Genomic DNA, 20056 nt, shown 5'->3' on the forward strand with positions numbered 1-20056 from the left:
AAGTAGTTTCATTCTAGAAATTATCTTTTTAAAAAAATTAATCCAACTATTTTCTGCTGTATGGAATGCAAGAATAAATTAGAGAATAAAGAAGCATAAAATAGAAAATAAAATAATTTGAAGACTAGGGAAGGCACTAAATTCATAGTGCTTAAATGTACATAAAAATACCATTGGCAATTTGTACTTCTTTCTCACTGAAAAAATAATGAGGCATGCAGATGTGCAAATGAGTTCCCCAAAACTGAAATAATTATCCTGCCCTAAATCTCATGATTGAAAGAAACATTTTTAATTATCTACAATATAAGATGTTGAAGACAGATTTAATACTCATTTTTTCCCATGTGTGTATGTGTACTGCATATTGCAACTTAATGGAATGGATTGTGAACTATGAGTCTACCAGCTGAATTACAGCCTGAATAGTAACGTGTGTCACTGTAACTGTGTACTGGGCTACTCGGCCACACAAATGGCTCTGTGTCCATTTTGAATTTCGCTCTGATACTTTCTCTTTTCATTAAACTACTGTAAACAAGGGGCTTCCTGCTGACTTCAAAGACAATTCTGACTTGGGATCAGCTCCCTGGGACATTGGAGAAAATGACGAATGGCTTCTTGTTATTTGGGAAAATGTTTGTTATGCACCATGCAAACATTTTTACAGATGAGATCTTTAGCTCTATGGTACTCTATTTATTTTTCTTCATAAAATTTGAGTCAAGTGAAAAGAGTACAGGACTGACTGTGGAATACTTCTTCATCTGTAACAGACCAAATAAGGTAAAGAACACTAAGTTTATGTCATCAGTTGTGCTAATACTTAAAACCTTTATTCCATATTCCAAGAAAAATAAGTCTCAGGCTCTTTAAACAGCAGTTATGAAGGACCTGCTTTATTTTAGGCAATTTATATAAATTAACTCTTTTGTGAGAAAAGCATTACCGTATAGAGGCAGAAACTTAGGTCAGTGAAGTTTAACAATTTATTCATAATTTATGGATAAGTTGGGATTCAAATGCACGTCCATTGTGCTCTGAAGCCTACTCCATTTCTGGCTATATGACTCCACCCTTTAGAACTTTCTTCCAGAGAGAACGCCTTGGGGGCTGGAGAGGTGTACACGTTGCATAGTCAGAGACTGGGATAGGGCTTTTCCTTTTTTTCTGATCATTGTGTATTTGCATGTGCAGGCATGAATTAGAAGATGAAACATTTCTGATAATCATAGCCAAACATTTCTTCCCTCAAACCCAAATCCTTATATGGTTTAGATCTGAGAATTCAGATTTTTTAAATGACACATATAAACTTTAAAAAATAGCACTTCTTTAGCAATAAGCATAAAAGAATGCATTGCACATTTCAAACAAGTGATAGCAGCAGGAACTCAGAAGAGGACTGATTACTCATTCCAAGCCCCTGAGAATGTTTGTGATGCTATAGTAGCCCAAACATTATACCAAAGTCTTCATTCAAAAGATTATTTTTATTTTGGTTGGCTTCACACACTGTAATATTTGAGAATACAGGATATACAGGATATACAAAATGTTGGGATATCTTGCAGTATATATTTATATGTTCTGCTCTCCTGGTCTTTTAAACAAAATAGACCTATTTTGTCTTCCGTTCATAGCCTGTCAACTATGCATCAAAATTAAAGGTGATTTTGTGGTTATTGTAAATAATAATTATTTTTCTAATACTAATATTAATTTTTCTAAAATTATAAAATATATTTTTCACAACAGTAAAATTTTTAATACGTAAAGAAAATAAAAATGGAGTTGTTCTACCTTCTTGGATGAGATTTTCATTGTTGTTATAGGAGCATGATTCTGAAAAATTAAAAAAAAATTGTTAGCTGTTCAAATAATCCTTTAAAAAGATTTGCATTAAAGATATTCTCATGTCTGTTAAAATTCAAGACATCATCATTTCTCTACACATGCACATATACTTAAAGTTTAGCAATAGTTGTCTCTAAAGCACATTTCCTCTGTTGTGCTAACAAATATATGATTAAATATATATGATATATTCTACAAATATATGATTAAATTTTAAAAAGTAGCAATTATAACACATCATCAATATAATCTTTAGAAAAACAAAATCTGAGAAATTTGGAAGAATTAAAAAATTCTATCTTGGAATACTGAATGCAATGAATAAAACTTAGGCTTAGATGGGGGTAGATAAGATGCTGTGGAATGGCACCTTGTGTTCTTCCCTCACAACTCAAGCGTCTACATAAGAAACTACCATGTAGCTGCCAAATGTTGCTTTGGAAAGACATATTAGCCTGAATCATACTTATTAATTCTCCTGTTGCAAACAAAGAAATACTGCTAGAAAAAAAATAAAAATCTTACAACTTTGAAACAAAAAAAAGGAAAAAAGAAATAGAAAATGTTCTCTTTTGATAAATGTGAGTTAATGAAAGCACCTAAGGATTTTCTGAAATAGTAATCCTTTTTAAAAAAATTTTTTTATTTAATTATTTTATTTTATTTATTTGACAGACTGCGATCACAAGTAGGCAGAGAGGCAGGCAGAGAGAGGGGGAAGCAGGCTCCCTGCTGAGTAGAGAGCTGATGCGGGGCTAGATCCCAGGAACCTGAGATCATGACCTGAGCCAAAGGCAGAGGCTTAACCCCCTGAGCCACCCAGGCGCCCCAGTAATCCTTTTTGAAAGTGACTCTATTCATAGAGTTTACTTCTTTTTTTTTTTTTTTAAGATTTTATGTATTTATTTGATAGAGATCACAAGTAGGCAGAGAGGCAGGCAGAGAGAGAGGAGGAAGCAGGCTCCCTGCTGAGCAGAAAGCCCGATGTGGGGCTCGATCCCAGGACTCCGGGATCATGACCTGAGCTGAAGGCAGAGGCTTTAACCCACTGAGCCACCCAGGAGCCCCCATAGAGTTTACTTCTTAAACATTATGAGTTCCTTTAAAAAACTAGACTCATGATAACCTGATAATCATCTGTGAAGTTTTATTTGAAAAATGCAAGTGAGAGCAAGCTCTCAAAATTAACGGTACCTACAATTATTTCACGTTCTGAAATAATTTTAAGTGTGTGTTCTTACACACGTTTAAAAGAAAAAAATGATGATATTATTAGATTACCTCAATCTAAACACTCAATTGCAACAGGTTTTGATCACAGCTTAGAAATACACATACGCATACAAAAAAGGTATTGCAATTTATATCCATCCAGGCAACTACTAATAGCTGTACCACCAATTCAAGTTAAGTTTGAGGAAGCTGGATGTATTTTCCGGAAATATTCTGAATAGAGGATTAAAAGAGATTATGGTTCTGCACTCTATAAAAACAAAGAGTCTGGTTTTTTTAAGGTTACATTGAGTTTGAGTTTTCTGCAGTGTATCAGTGTGACACTCCGCTTAGGAATTTGTTTCCATTCAAATGCATTATTTCCTCACATGCTAATCACAGTATATCATATGCACCCAGTTATTTTTACCTCACCTCAGAAAATATGACACAAAAACTGCTGAAGACAATAAGTAACTGTATTTGGTAACTGTGTCTCTCAATTTGGCCATATCAGTCACCGGCACACACGTCCACAAGAAAGTTCAAACTTTTTTAGTCTCTCTCTTGGGCTGATGTCCCCCACGTGCGTTTTGACTGACTGTTTTTCCACTGAGAGTTTATTCTTCATAATGATAACACTAGCACAACTCATATAACACACCATAAGTAGTTAGCACATGATCAGAATGACTCCCATTTCTTTAAGAGCTTTCCATAACTTACATGTTTGGGTTTGTGTCAAACTCAATGTTTTCTGATTATCAAAAAATTATATTTCAGAATTAAAAATGAAGGTCTGCCATATGGCATTTTGTGCTCTCTTCAAGAAAATTCCAGAATAAGGTACTTTATGTTATTTTGGCTAGCCAAGTTGTCTGTATTGAACTGAACGAGGAAAAAATATTTTATACATAATGCACTTTTGGTTAATCTAATGAAACAATCAATTCCTTTATAAAGCAAGGCATAGAAAAAAAGCACTTGAATGTACCTAGGTAACATTTTGTAAGCACAATATTAACACACCAATCACAAAGAACCTTATGCCAAAGTGAGTCTAGCATTTAAAATTATAAATTCAACAAGATACTGGAAAATTTTCCAGAGTTCCTCAGATTTCATTTGGTTATTTTTAAAAAATATTTCTTTACATTTAAAATGAATTAGCATAATCTAAACAAGGCATCTTGATCATTTATATGCTTATAAATTCAATAATTTTGGTGACTGTGGGAACATGTATTAATAAGTCAATATATTCTGAGTTCACTCAGCTAAGCAAAGCAACTGACTAAACCAGCAACAGTCTGCTCCTGGGAGGCCTGAAGTGCTAACTTTACTCAGTTAAAGGCTGACTCTGGTCTTTGGATGTCCATGGACCGTTGGTTTGTTTTGGTTTGTTGTTTATCATGTTACATCATAAACTTAAATCTTCAATCCAGCTAGACTTGGAGGGGATTAAGGAAAATATGAACCCATAGAACTGCAATGAGAGCACAGAAATTATAGGATATTTTGAGCAGATGTTGGTGAAGGGGTGCTCACCTAAGCTACAGAAGGAATGGCCTAGTAGTTAAGATAAAACAGGAGTCAAATTTATTAGATTTGTCCACAGTCGGCAATGGCGCTCTTCTTGCTAGTCTCGCCATTCTTGGACCCAAAGCTCTTCTTCCACAATATTCCTGCCCTCCCTCACCTTGCCAAAGACCACATGCTTGCCATCCAACCACTCAGTCTTGGCAGTGCTCATGAAAACTGGAAACCGTTTGTGTTGGGTCCAGCATTTGCCATAGACGAGGTGCCAGGACCCATGGGCTTCAGATGAAATTCTCATCATCAGCTTTCTCCCCATTGATCGACTTGCAGCCAGTGCCACGATGGCTCATGAAATGACTACCCTGGCCCTGAAATCTGGGAAAAATCCTGTAAAGCAGGGATGTTTATTATTAAATCTTTTCTCCCTAGTGCTCAGAGAACGAAAGTTCTCTGCTGTCTTTGGAATTTCGCAAACAGCTTGAAGGAGACGAACCCCAGGGCTCACTGTCCAGGGTGATGTCAAAGACCTAGGGCTGTTGACCAAGGGCGGGCAGTGTTGGCGGCTCTGGGGCGGCGGTGTCTGTGCGTGGGCTGTTTCTTCTTGATTGATTTAGTTGGAAATAGTACTCTGCAATAGGATTGATTCCATGCCAAAGTATCTTTGCAATCCTAACAGCTTCTCTGGCTGTGTTTTATCCATCTTTCCAAATGTTTATCAGAGAAATCACCTGAACTACAATGGCTTACATCTCAAGGAGAGAAGGGACACCACAGATTTGCTCTCCCAAGTCACACATCCAGAAAGAATAAGCACTCTGCCCAGAGCAGGTGATGCCTTACAGGACTGAACTTCCCACTGTGTGCCTTTTTGTTGATGTCGTGTATTGTTTTTCTTTCTTATTCTTTTTGTTAAGCCGAAATTTAAGAACAAAGAGAGTAATAATGAAATCTCAAGTTCAGCAGAACATGAAGCTTTGAGCAGTAAAGAGACATTTGTTTTATGTAACTTGAATGTCATTTGAGTTGAAAGCCATAAAATAAGGGCAAACAAAGCAGTTTTTCTCAAAATTCCTGGATTAAAAAAAATATATGAGAAAGTTTATCTAACAATCAATAATGTAAGGCACTTGGATTTCAGTGGCTTGTGAAGCAAATGATAAAAGCCCTTGCTGGCAAATCTTTTCGACCTTGACCACAAGAACTCATTTATAAAAATAATGATGACCAAAATTCTTTGAGTTGTGGTAATAGTTGAAAAAGCGAATCTTTTAATGTTAAGATAACTTGAAATGCAAAAAAAAAAAAAAAAAAGACTTCAGAAAAATATTTGTTCTATATTTCTTAGTTTATCTGGTGTTTCCTACCCTCAAAAACTTATGATATTTATTTGATCCTTTATCAAATATTTTTTTTTCCTCCCAAGTGGCCCTAAGATGAAAGAATTCCATCCATCATGCATGTACTGAGATTAACAGAAGAGATGCTCAAACCTTAAAGACTTCCAGCTCCTCCAGAATGAGCTCACCCCTGGCAGAGCTGTTAGAGGGAAGAACCACCACCTTCTGCACAGTGCCTCGATCTAAACCAAAGGAAAACAAAACAAAACAATGAGATGCGGGAAAGAGAGACATTTAAACGTAAGACCACTGACTTAGCATTTAGAATATTATTTATGTAATTACTGAGTCATCAAAAAGAGGCTGTATATATTGAGCCATCCAAACAAATCTCATTTGTGTAAATGGATATTGAAATTAATTCAAAATGAACTAATATGAACATCTGATATTCTGTACGTATTTGGTATAGTCATAGCTATGAGAGAAGAAGAGAATGCTCAAATGCCTTATTAAATCAAAAGTTCTATTTCTGAACCAAGTGTGTGTTTTTCAAATATTAATACATAATTTTAAGTTTGGCCTTTAAGAATATTACTTAAATCTCTTATATGACTTTATAAACTTTATAAAGTGACACTCCCATGTTTTGTTAAGCTTGACACATAATGATTTATCTGAGAAAAAAGATTACAAATGAGTTATTATGATAATCATATTATGAACAATAGTCCTAGAAATTTACATTTAATCTGTAGTTGTGAGATATTTCAGACACAGTAAAAATGTTTTACTCACAATTCAAAATAATTTTCAGAGCAGAAACGTAACTGTGGTCTCTCATCAGATGTGGACATGTATTCATAGAATAATTCTACTATTTTCACACATACACACATTCAGGAAATGTTTTTTGGATATTCTTAAAAATCAGGGGAAAATATGAAATTAGATGGTCCAAATAAACTTAAGCAAATAAAAAGTTTACTCATAGTTCCAATGGGATCGCCAAAAATAGACATGCTCAATAAATGTAATACATGCAGAAAGTGTTACTTATGTCAATATTTTTAGTTAAGATAGTTTCATATATCACATATAATTTTCTACTTCTAGGCATAAAATTTTGCCACACTATCAATCACATACATTTTAGGTGTAAAGGAAACTAGTTGAGATTCAGCGATGTGGGGTTAAAGCAAATTTGTAAATTATTTGATAAAGTAAGAATATATTTCCTCACCAAAATATGTTTCTATTATAATAATTAATGAGCTCTAGCTTAAGTATCAAGTCATTATTTTTAACTATGAGCTTGTACCTATGGGTATATAATTTGGAAAGATGAATTACCATCAACAGATATTGGAACATTTTTTAAATTCTGTTGAGAAACGTCAATAAGAGTTCATTTGAGGGGCACCTGGGTGGCTCAGTCAGTTAAGCAATGGACTCTTGATTTCAAGTCATGATCTCGGGGTTCTGAGATGAAGCCCCAATCAGCTCTCCACCATGGACATGGAACCTCCTTGCAATTCTCCCCCAGAAAGAGTTCATTTGAACTGAGTCTTACAAGGCTAAATTTACAACTAGGAGCCATTTTGCGATAAACACCATAATTTCCAAATCCCACATCTGAAACTGGCCTGTATTCCATAAGCAGAAGTATCTCTGACATAAAAGATCCCATTTGAGGGGACCCTGGGTGGTTCAGTCAGTTAAGCAACAGATGCTTGATTTCTGCTCAGGTCATGATCTCGTGGTCCTGAGATGGAGCCCCACTCAGGTTCTATGCTGGTCATGAGACCTCTTAGGATTCTCTCATCCTTTCCCCCTGCCCCTACCCCCTACCCCTCTCAATTGCTCTAAAAACAAAACAAAACAAAACAAAACCTATTTCACATTTACATTTTCTACTTATGAACCTAATTGAAAGATTCAAAATAATTCCTTTTTTTTTTTTTAAAGTAACTTCTATACCCAACGTGGGGCTCAAACTCACAACCCCAAGATCAAGAGTCAGATGCTCTACTGACTGAGCCAGTCAGGTGTCCCTCAAAATAATTCTTAGTATTAAAAAAACCTCTACTTTAAAGTGTTACCAGCTAAAAAATTAAAACCCACTAAATAATAAAATGTATAGAAGAACAAGATATAGGGATTTTGCCAGAACAACCCCCGAATCCTGTAAGGATACAAATTATGTGCGCCTGATCTTAGAAGTTTCAAACTATATTCTGTAATTTAAAATTCATTCCTTATGCCATATTCAAAGATAAATAAAAATCTCAAAGCCTTGAAAGCTCTAGGTATAATTAAAACGCTTTGAAATTTCTCTGTTTTACTGATCAGCTTCCCTGGAATCAGCCCTGGTAACAATTTGTACTATTTTTCTTGGAAGATAAGTAATGCATGTATAAATTTGAAGGGAAAACACATTTGGGGATCTTGTGCAAAGACATGTCACAATTAAAATGGATGAATGTGGTTGCAGGTGTCCCCCAGTTTCTATTGACAATTCATCACCAAGAACCTTGGAAACTTCTGAAGGAATAAAATATACCAAAATCCCTAAAATGAAAGCTTTGAAATTATAATAGCTAGGGCAGGATTTGTGTAGTATTGTGTATGTGTGTGTGAGTGCATGCATGTGTAGTGTGTGTAAGAGAGTGTGTGTAAAGAATGAGCGTGTAAAACCATCCTTATTTTAGGTCATAAACATTATACTCTTTTCTTTTTTTTTAAGAGGTCACAACAGAGTTTTATGGTTCCCTGCTGCAGTTTGTAAGGATCACTGTCATTCTCTGTGACAGCAGTGACCCTCTTTCTTGAGCAAAGACTGAGCAGAAACTGTATATAACCATAGTCCCAAATAAAACCGCAAGAAAGGGAATCTTGACTACAGGGATTCCTAAAGATAAAACTATCAGCTTTAAGAAAAATTAAGTATTCTCAAATGAGATAACTGGCTCCTGTTTTTAACCTAAAGTTTTAACTTAACTATGTGAGCAATATTTTACACAAATCATCATTTCTTTTGAAAGAAGCCACAACAAACACACTTTATGCATGCCATTTATAAAATATTACCCCAAATGCAGCTATAAAAATGGGCTAATAAAAAGATAATGAAATATTTGCTTTTGACTCATTTGCAATAAAAGCAAAAACAGCACTTTTATATATTGCTTGTCTTCCTATTCGAGTTATTTTTTTGTTTTACTGGTAATGATGAGTAGACTCCCTTTTATTTTATGACCCTTAAAGTTAAAAATATATTCTTATACCAAGTAAAACTGAATGTCAATTTATCTGAAACTCTTGCAAAAATATAAGTAACTTTAAGTATTGGTAACATTTCTAGTTGAAAATCAAGTTTAAATAAATCATAGAAATGCAAGATCCCCAGAGAGAAACCCATAATTATTGAACGCCTACTATGTGCCTCGTTCTATCATAAAAATGTATTATTTAATTCTGACTTTCAAGAAAATAGATATCCATTTTAATCCCTTTACTTTTCCACGTGTAGGCATGGACTGGTACTTTATGAGCTAGTATTTCTGCAGAGTTCTTCGTTATGCTGGTTCAATTTTCATCAGTGCATTACAAATGAATATATTTGTTCTTTTTAGAATTCCACATATTAAAGTATTTATATGAACAAATTAGAATAGTCATTCAAATGTGTGGATTCAAATATGAATATAATAGTTTTAAATCTTTGTGGCATTGTTAGTCATCAATTTTAACAATGGTTAATTTAGGTTTTATGAGACCTTGAATTCATGTATTTTGGGAAGCCTTTTTTAGGGAAAATAATTCATAAATACAAAAACAGAGTTGTGTCTTCCCCAAACAATTGCAAATGAGGAACTCTCAATTTTGTGCTAAGTCCACCTCTAATAATTAGACTAGTTTCCTGAAAAAAAGAAAAAGAAAAGAAAATTGTTTATAAAACTGGACAACATATTCTTTATATTGAAGAATCTCTATTGAACAAAATCTCATCTATAATGTCACTACAATTTTATTGTCCAAGATCATCTTTCACAAGTCAGCAAAAGGTTGAAAAATGTCTTCTTCAGTTAAATCTACCTCTCTGTTGCTTTTATTGATTGGTCTTTCTTCTATAGCTATGAAGAATATGCTCGATCTTCTTTTTACATCCCTCTATATTTATCTTTATAATCTCTTCCTCTGGTCTAAGCATCAGCACTGTCTTCAAGTATATTTATTAAAATTCAAAACCAAACCTTTTTGCCTGCCTGTCCCTGGACACTGCACAGTTTGGCATTATCCTATTTAAAATGTGAACAGAATTGTAGATGGTTATGCTGTTATTTTACCAAATGACAGACCTCACTGAAACTGGACTATTTAAAAGGCACAGCAATAGTTCTAGGTAGTTGACCTCATACATGTCAGAATGGCTAAAATCAAAAACACCAGAAACAAGTGTTGGCAAGCACATGGAAAAAAACAAACCCTCGTGCAGTTGGCAGGAATGCAAACTGGTGCAGTCACTGTGGAAAATAGTAGGGAGGTTTCCCAAAAAGTTAAAAATAAAACCACCCTATTATCCAGCAATCACACTACTGGGCATTTATCCAAAAAATACAAAAACACTAATTCAAAGAGATACATGCACCCCTGTGTTTATTACAGCATTATTTATAATAGCCAAATTATGGAAGCAGCCCAAATGTCCATCCACTGATGAATGGATAAAGATGAGGTGGTGTGTATATACAATGGAATATTATTCAGCCATAAAAGGGAATGAAATCTTGCCATGTGCGACCACATAGATGGAGCTAGAGAGTATAAGGCTAAGCAAAACAAGCCAGTCAAAGACAAGTACCGCATGATTTCACTCATATGGGGAATTTAAGAAACAAAACAAATGAGCAAAGGGGGAAAAAAAAAGAGAGAGGCAAACCAAAAAAACAAACTCTTCATTATAGAGAACAAACTGATGGTTACCAGAGGGGAGATGAGTACAGAGATGGTTGAAAGAGGGGATGGGAATTAAAGAGCATACTTACCATGATGAGCACTACTCTGAGTAATGCACAGAATTACTGAATACTATACTATATTGTACATCTGGGGCTAATATAACCCTGTATGTTAACTATGCTAGAGTTAAAATTAAAAGCTTAGTGAAAAAATATAGTTCTAGTAATAGATCAACAACTTGGGTGATTGGTCAGGATCTCTAGTCCTTGGGGCCACAGAAACAAATATCCTAACTCCAGTGTACACCATTTACAAGGCTCTACTCTGGATGTCTTTATATTTCTGCTTTTGTTATAAACTGCCTGATTCCCACAAACTCCAGTTCAGAGTCTTAAGACATAGATTTAATCTGGTCCAATCTAATCATGACTAAGGCACAGCATAAACTAGTACTTGGAGACCAGTCAGTCACCAGTCTGTGTCATTTCAATCGGTTGACAGAGCCAATATACAGTTTGCCGCTGCTCCCTAAGCAGGGCCATGCTAATAGAATAGTTATTCTCAAAATGCAATCATGGTAGACACGTATAGCTTCGTTTTCAAGACATACAAATCCTTCAGTTCCCCATATAGAAAATACTTCTGAGGTATCCCTGGGTTGTATCATTCACTACTAAGTAATTAAGTTGACTTGGATTGTCTCCCACCCATTTTCACTCACTGATTCAACAAGGAATTACTGAGTGCCTTCAGTGTGTCAGGCACTGTATCTAGTATGGATGCAAAAATAAATAGGCACAGCCCTCAAGAGTTGACAGTCTAAAATATATGGTTTTTTGAGTAGTGTTTTCCCATTAAAATGTTAGTCATTGAAAGATACACATTCCAGAACGTCCATAAAACTCCCAATTACTTATATCTACATAAAGCAATCTCTGTACCTTTTAGTTTGAAGATGATAATGTAGTTACCAAATGTCTTCTTTCTGATGGTAGTGAGACTGGCATTCCTTGAATGTACTCAAAACATAAATCCTTTTTATTGTTTTGTAGAATTTGGGGTATTGCATTTATCTCCTTGGGATAAGCTCCATCCCTACAATATATTTACAGTGAAGCAGAGTATCCTTCTTTCTCCCCCAAGCCTCAGTTTGCTTGTGTGTAAATATACATAATAATTACCCTATTGTAATGGATATCTGTTCCTAAGGGTTACCCAGAATCACACCCCCTTCTTTGGGTCATAACACCCTGAGACATTATGCACTTAAGGAATGGTGTGTGTCTCTCTCTTCCAGCTCCAGAGATGCCATGACTTAGGCCTGTCCAATAAGTGTATCCCTTTGCCCTGGTGATTCATGCAGGAATGGGCCCAGAAACAAGTCAGGGCCCAGGCTTCCCTGGGAATTAGGTATTTGGGAGTCTCTTTCTTTCTGAGATCAAGGTGATTAAAGATTATAAATCTGGAGGTGCAAATCTGGAGGTGCAGGACTGTCCTTCCTACCGCATGCAGAGACTCCCTTTGAGAATAAATAATACAGAGGAAAGCAGAGCTGAAAGACAGTGAGATAAATTCCTGACAACATCATTTTTGCACAAATTCAGCTATGTCTGAGGCTGCTTCCTGCATTTCCCAGTTGAACATACACACAGAACGTTGTTTTTTTAAAACTAGATTAAGAAGGATGTATGCTCACTTTCAGTTGAAGGAGTTCTGACAAATAAAAACTAAATGAATAATATGTGGAAATTGCTTAGCATAATGCCTGGTACATAGTATACCTTCAATAAATACAAGTTTGTTTTTTTTTATTTATAGCTTAACCACCTACAAAAATTTTGACATTATTGGAATCAAATTTTTTCTGAACTCCAATTTTCTCATCTACGAGATATAGAAAATAGTCATATCTTGAGTATATTGAAGCACTGTGACATGAACCAAGCAGGACAAGTTTTATTAGTAATTTGCATGATATAAACCTATATGCAAAGATAACACAGTAGACTCACCAACCCATGTTAGTCACTTTTATTTTCTTTTGTTTCATTGAATCTTTAAAGAAAATTCCCCAGGAAGCTCTTTCCTGCCTTTTACATTTTAGACCACCTAGGATTTTTTTTTTTTTTCTAATTCAAGGAATCACAGCAATACTATCCTTAAACCTTTCCACTGTCTCCAGACAAAAGAATGATTTGAATTTATAGCAAGTAAATGTTGGCTGTCTCAAACAGGTGATCAAACATAGCTCATCACCCACCAGTCCATTGGAATAGTCATTTGTGTTATCTATCAGCTGAGTCTCACTTAAACTACAATCCTTAGGGTGTTTCACTGGAAGTTGCTGTACCAAACTCTCTGCTTCACTGGTCACCTGAAGACTTGGGGGAACACTGCCTCCTTAATCAGATCTCCTGTCAGAACCCTTCCCCCACTGCTAATCTGTAAAGATTTTCTAGTCAGGGTTGGCTTTGTGGTGTTAAGACCTGTGTAATCACACAAGTTCCTGTAGTCAGAGGTCCATGCTTGGTTTCATGTTCTGTGGTTACCTCCTAGAAGTTCATAATAACTTTAAGCATTTTCAGTTTGTACCAGGCTCTGCAAATTACGTAGTCAACCTGATTCTAGGTTTTGGTGATTAATGGGAATTTCTACCATCTAAGGAGCAGTCTTATTCAATTTAGTCAAGACAAATATACAAATCACAAGGTCATATACTCAACACATTCTTCTTTCCCCTCTGTCTTCATGTCAACCTAAGCAGCACTAAGTATGACTTCCACAGCAAATTATTGCAGGAAAATCAGTAGTAGTATTTATTCATAAAATTAGTATTATAAAAGATAAAATCAGTGTATTTATTAAATGACAATTCTTCCTTCATCTTGATTTTCTGAGCCAATTTATTAAAGTAAAGAAACATAATTAAAACAGAAAAACAAAAACAAAAACAAAAACAAAAACCCCTGCAATAACTCTGCAGGACAAATGAAAGCTTTATAGATAAACGAGGGACGGATGGCTGGACATCCTGCATGATAAGTTCCTAAAAGCAGATCTTACCAGTTGGCTGCCTTGTTTCATGTTAGTTAAAATATGTATTCAAAATAGATTTCTTTCTGTTAGTTTATCAAACTGCAGATATGAGCTACATTCTCTTAAAAGTATTTTTTTTTAGAAATTTGAGAACAAAACTGAATCATAAATTTATAATCTTTATTAATAGTTTACCAAATGTACTTTTTAAAGGCAGCAATTCTATTTATGAATGTTCTCCTTTTAACAACAACAACAAAAGAAACTTTTCTAAAGTAGGTCACCACAGTTTCTCGCACTTACCAGAACTTTTCACACTAAATAGATAATTTAAGTGCCCTGATGTCAACAACCTTCTGCGGCACCCCTTAGGGCAGTTAGAGTCCCATTTGTCCATCAAAGTCATCTCAGTGTCTCTATTTGAGGGGAGGCCCTTAGGAAGGCAGTATCAACAAGTGCTATCTATTCAGGATCTCCTGAAGTGTGATGGTGTTAAAAAGTTTGTAGGGTCAAGTCAATTTGGATAGTACTAGGTTTACCTAGGTTAAAGAGGTTCTTCAGCTGTTTGCTGAAGAACCTTTTACAGTTGTTAAAATACTTTTCTGCATTGTGAGGAAAATATAGAATTCAGTGACTTTCAAGTTTATTTCCTGATACCATTAATTTTACTCCACTCCCAATGACCTACCATCCATGTCCATTTAGAGACCGTGTTCTATTGAACAAATAGTTTCTCAAAATGTGGTATTCAAACTTTCTCACTCAAAACCACCTAGGGAGTTTCCTAGAAAATTTGGGTGTTGGTTCCCATGTCAGACCACAAACTTAAAATTCTTAGAAGGGTTAATTTTAAACAAACTTTACAGAAGAAATATGTATCTCCTCAAACGTTTGAGTATTGCAGAAGATGAACAATACAATTCTTTGTAAACTGTGTTGTGTCTTGGTAGTAGTCTGTATTTGTCAAAGAACAAACTACAAAATTAGTTTTTCTATATGTCTATTAATTTAAAATTTTTCTTTCTGCTTAAGTTTAGCTAAAATAATATATTTTCTACTAATATATAAAATCAGTGACTTATTTGGAATGTACTAAAATACTCTGGGAGATTCTCCAAGCAAAACTGTAATAAAAAGTTTCAGACATTTTGAAAATTATATAATTATATATGTAAATATATATATGATTTGTATATAAACAGTGTATTTATGAAAAAGTACACATATTTTTAAAAGTGTATATATATATGAAATTATAATAATACTCACTTAATCTGCAAATCTTAAAATAATGACAAAACCTAGAGTTGGCATGGATATAAACAAATTGCTGCTTTCAAACACTTGGTAGAAAACGCATTCCAAAACATCTTTCTGGAGGTCAACGTGGCAGTTGGCCATAATGAGGTAGTTAATACCTCAATAGCCTTCCTGCAGTAAACAACTATAAAACTGACAAACTACATGAGGTAATTCTTTCTAGGTAAGGGATAATAGCACATGACTAAAAGAAGAAAAACTCACAAGATAATCTACACGATCACCCCAACTTTCAATTGTTTGGGAACAATTTCCCCAAAGAGGTGTAAAGACTGTTGTCCAAGTAGCACATGGTGGTCCCACTGAGATGAGGAGACAGAGGTGTAAAGACTGTTGTCCAAGTAGCGCATGGTGGTCCCACTGAGATGAGGAGACAGATGTGAGAATCTAGGGCAACAGAAGCAAATTAATTCTGTGGCACATGGCATCAGAGAGAGAAAGCTGTGCAGAAAAGGGGTTCCAGAAGAAGTCCATGTGGAACTCTCCTGAGTCTGCTGCTGATTCCTGGGATATTTATTTGCAGAGCAGGACCACCAAGGGCTTAAGCAATTGCAGCTGCTATCGGGAGAATGGGATAGATAAATGACAGTTTCAGCAGTGCTAGGGAAGAGCAATCCTAGGTGAAGTGGGAGATCTGGCCCAACCAGAGTACACACATCTTGATCACATGTTGTTAAAACTTCTGGCATACAGCTGACATGAAAAGACTGAGCCTATAAGAGTTAGCGCCACATTTTAGAGTAAGAATTAACTTTAGGGCTGTCCTAACAAAACTTGTAATCAAGACCGGGTAAGACATATGAGGGGTTTGGAGTTTGAGTCCTGCTAAATTAGAGTGACTTACCTTGAACAGAAGATTTTTAACAAAGAGTAAGACAAGTCTAAACATATTATACACGATTGGCCAATAACTGACTGTCTGCTATAACAAGAATGAACACTCTTCAGGGGAAGATAACAGAACCTAAAGCCAAGATATTATCTGTAATATCCAGTATTCAACAACAACAAAAATTATTATACATGGAGAGAAAGAGATTGTGAGAAAATGTGTGGCTAATAATCAAGAAGAAAAGGGAGTTCACATGATCTAGATGTTATACTTAGCAAATGACAACTTTAAAGTAGTTATTGTAGCTACATAAATATGTTGAAAATATTGAAGAGAAATTCAGAAATGAAAGGAAGACATGGTCTTAATGGATTAATAGAGAGAAAAACTCAGCAAAGAAATAAAAATTATATAAAATTAAATGGACAGTTGACAACTATAGTATAATAACGAAAATAAAATTTCAACTCGATAGACTTTTTTTTTTTTTAAGATTTTATTTATTTATTTGACAGACAGAGATCACAAGTAGGCAGAGAGGCAGGCAGAGAGAGAGGAGGAAGCAGGCTCCCTGCTGAGCAGAGAGCCTGATGCGGGGCTCGATCCCAGCACTCTGGGATCATGACCTGAGCCAAAGGCAGAGGCTTAGCCCTCTGAGCCACCCAGGTGCCCCTCAATTCAATAGACTTAGTAGCCCTAGTCAGGGCTGAAAGAAGAGAGTCCATGACTTGAAGCCAGATCAACAGAAATTACCCACTTGCAAAAAATACTGAAGAAAGCAAATAGAATCTTTCAGGCATGTGTGATATTATCAAATAGGCTAATATATGTGCAAGTAGAGCTCTGAAAGGAGAACAGGGAGAGATTGGAGAAGAAACATACGAGAAGAAATAACGGCTGAAAATTTTACAAATTTGATGAAAAATATTATATTGCACATCTAGGAATGCAGTTGAGACCCAAGCTGAAGAGAGACAAAAAAAAGCCACCCCAGGCACATTATATTTAAACTGTTGACAACAAAAGCTATAGAAAAAAAACTTAGGGGGAAAAAAAAACACCAGAAAATAGACATTATGTCATGAGAACAAGGGCTATCATTACTGATGACACTTTATTAGAAATAATGGAGGCCAGAAGATAATGGGATGACACTTAATTGCCGAAAGGAAAAAAAAATAAAAATAAAAAGGAGTTAACCAAGCATTCCAAAGCCAGTGAAAATATTCTTTAAAAATGAAGATGAAATCAGCCATTCTTTAGATAAATAAAATCTGGGAAAAGTTATCTCCTACAGATCTCCTGCATTTGAAGAAATGCTGAAGAACGTATTTTAGTCTAAATGGAAATAATGCAAAATGGAAACTCAGGTTTATAGGAAGAACAAAGAGAACCAGATATGACCCTCTTTCTTGCTGTCCAGATTGAGGTGCAAATATCTTTTCGAATGTTAACAGGACAATAGTTGATAGAAGAACAAAACTGATTCCTGCTCCCTGCTAAGGAGAACAGAGCCCAAGACTCCAAAGAAAAAAGCTAGAGCCCTAGTCAAACCTCTTCTAAAGCCACCCTACCACTGTTTTTGAGCTCTGTGAACCAATAAATCTTTACTAACAAGCAAACAATATTTCTTAGACTCTTAAGGGCCAGTAAAATAAATGTCCCTCTCTCCCTCAAAAAGCCAAGCACAGCCATTTGTGATATCTTATGGAATGAAAACATAATCAGTATTTATAGCATGATTCCTCTATATCAGCAGGAGATTGTAAGGACCTATTTAGCCGGAGGCTTCCATCAAGGTTAAAACAATAACACTATTTAACCCTTAAACTATCCCTGCTCCCCTTCCTCCAGGGGACTTACTTAAAAACAAGTCCCGGAAAACCAGCCCCCAGGTAACAAAGCCCAGATACAAGGGTGGGTCAGGCCAGGTGGAGACATCTGATCAGTGGGGGGTTGCATACTGTCTCCCTAGCTACCAAGGAGTATGCGCCCCACCCTTTGAGAGCCTTTTGGGTGCCAATTCTAACCAAGGTGATAGGCTGGGTCAAATGTCTACTATAGGGTAAATTGTAATTCAGTTGGTTACCTAGCATCACTGTGCAGCTTTCTCTGTGTGTTACAATTTCATTGGCCACCTGTGCGTGGCCAGGCCCAACCGCATGGCCTTTGCCCTTAAAAGCTAGTCTGTGAAACAGAGAAGGGTCCCCTTCTCTGTAAGAGGCGCGGCCCTGGCTGGTCAGTTTGATTCTTGATGCTTTTTATCAGTCTCTCTCCTTTAATCACGGACCCATTTTTGGGGGGCATAACAGAGATTACACTCTATTTTTAATGGAGGCCCATTATCTTTTTTCTGCAAGTCTAATTTAAAAAAAAAAAAAATGTGTTTGTTTTGTTTTGTTTTTGTGGTTTAAGTTCCTTTGGTGGTAAAATCTGTCCTGACTTGAACTAATTTGGTCCCAAAACCTGACCTGCACTTACTTAAGGCTACTTATGGTTTTTTATTTATTATACTTGGTTTGAAGATTTCTGTCTCACTGCAGAAATAGCACTAGGTATTTCACTGGGTGTGGTCCAAGGTTCTGCAAGCCACTTTACCTAATATATAGGCACAAATTACCTTTTTCTATTCAAATACTTTCAAAGGCTGAAATACATTTGGTTTCAAATAGGGAATATAAACCAAGATGGCTTTTCTTTCTTTTTTCTGTTTTTGTTCATCTCTTTCTTGATTAAAAAAATAAGCATAGGTAAGTTGAGCAGTTAAAAATTAATTTCAGAGATATAATTAGGTAAAGCTGTAGACTGAAATTATGTTCCAGTTGTTACTAAAATGATAAAGGAGAATGTAAATATTCCAAAACAGACCTAAGTAGAGCTGCTCTAGTAATTCAGGACACTGTTCCTGAGATCACCTAATAGCAGTTACATTAGAAGGGATACAACCAGTTTGCACTGTACACCCACAGGCTGAACACTGTGTAACTGAGCTCTCGGAGGATTCTCTTTTTGCAATGAGCTCACAGGAGTGGATAAGCCTTGCTGGTAACAGCCCCCTTAATGGCAGTTCCTGCCTCACTATTGAAAAAGAACATACACCTGCTTCCATCAACCTGCTTAGTGTCCTCTCTTTCCACTGTATCCATTCTGGTTTTACACTTGTAATTGGGATCAATTTGAGCAAACCTACCTCTTGTAATCCTTTTTATTTCTCTATAAAATGTGGATATATCTTATATACTTGACAAGGCTGTTCAAGATCAAAGGAGAGAGCCCGTGGGAACTTTCCCTGTAAACTCTACCGAGAATGTAACTAATTTTACTCTCCATGGCCTGAAATTATCTTTTTTTATTCCCACTCTTTGTTTCATGTTATTTACTTTTCTCATGCACCAGTGTTTTTACTCTTATCTATAATTTTGAGACAAAAGAAATGCCTCCTACGTGACCAGCAGATTTACCTACCACCAGGAGTTAGGGTTTTTTCTCGCTCTGCTTTTTCTAATGTAGCGTACTCAAAGGTAATACTGAAATAATTATACGCCTGTTTCCTTCCACAAGGATATTAAGTCTACGAGAGGAGAGGCATTTTTGTATTTTGTTCATTGCTTATGTCTAGTGAATAAGATAGCATCAGGATTCATAATAGGAATTCAAGGATATTTATGTGTGTACATATATATTTGTATATTTGTATTCATAGACATACACGGTTGATTTCAATAAATATATATCTAGTATGTAGATACAAGTACCTGCTGAATATTTACTGACTTCTAGGCAGTAACTTCAGGGTTTTACATATATCATCTCATTCAATCTTTGAAATATGTTCAAAAAGTAGATAGAATTATGACTATGGTTTAGAGATGCTATATAATTTGCTCGAGGTCATTACAAGGACAAGAGATAGAGGACAGGATTTAAACCTACATCCTTTGAAATCAAAGCCTGTTCCCTA

At 35.6% G+C, this 20056-nt stretch overlaps 1 protein-coding gene across 1 annotated transcript in view; it reads right to left on the reverse strand.

The window, feature by feature from the left end:
- Window positions 1-20056, reverse strand: part of LOC111155291 (semaphorin 3C) — a 175584-nt gene that overhangs the window by 17571 nt on the left and 137957 nt on the right. Inside the window, exons 13-14 of the mRNA XM_022515431.1 lie at window positions 6099-6187; window positions 1804-1845 (exon numbers count right to left, since the gene is read on the reverse strand). Of these exons, the coding sequence (XP_022371139.1) occupies window positions 1804-1845; window positions 6099-6187 (131 nt within the window). The remainder of the gene's footprint in view (window positions 1-1803; window positions 1846-6098; window positions 6188-20056) is intronic.

This window comes from Enhydra lutris, unplaced genomic scaffold, assembly GCF_002288905.1.
Source record: "Enhydra lutris kenyoni isolate GAN:26980312 unplaced genomic scaffold, ASM228890v2 scaffoldscaffold40, whole genome shotgun sequence".
NCBI lineage: Eukaryota > Metazoa > Chordata > Mammalia > Carnivora > Mustelidae > Enhydra > Enhydra lutris.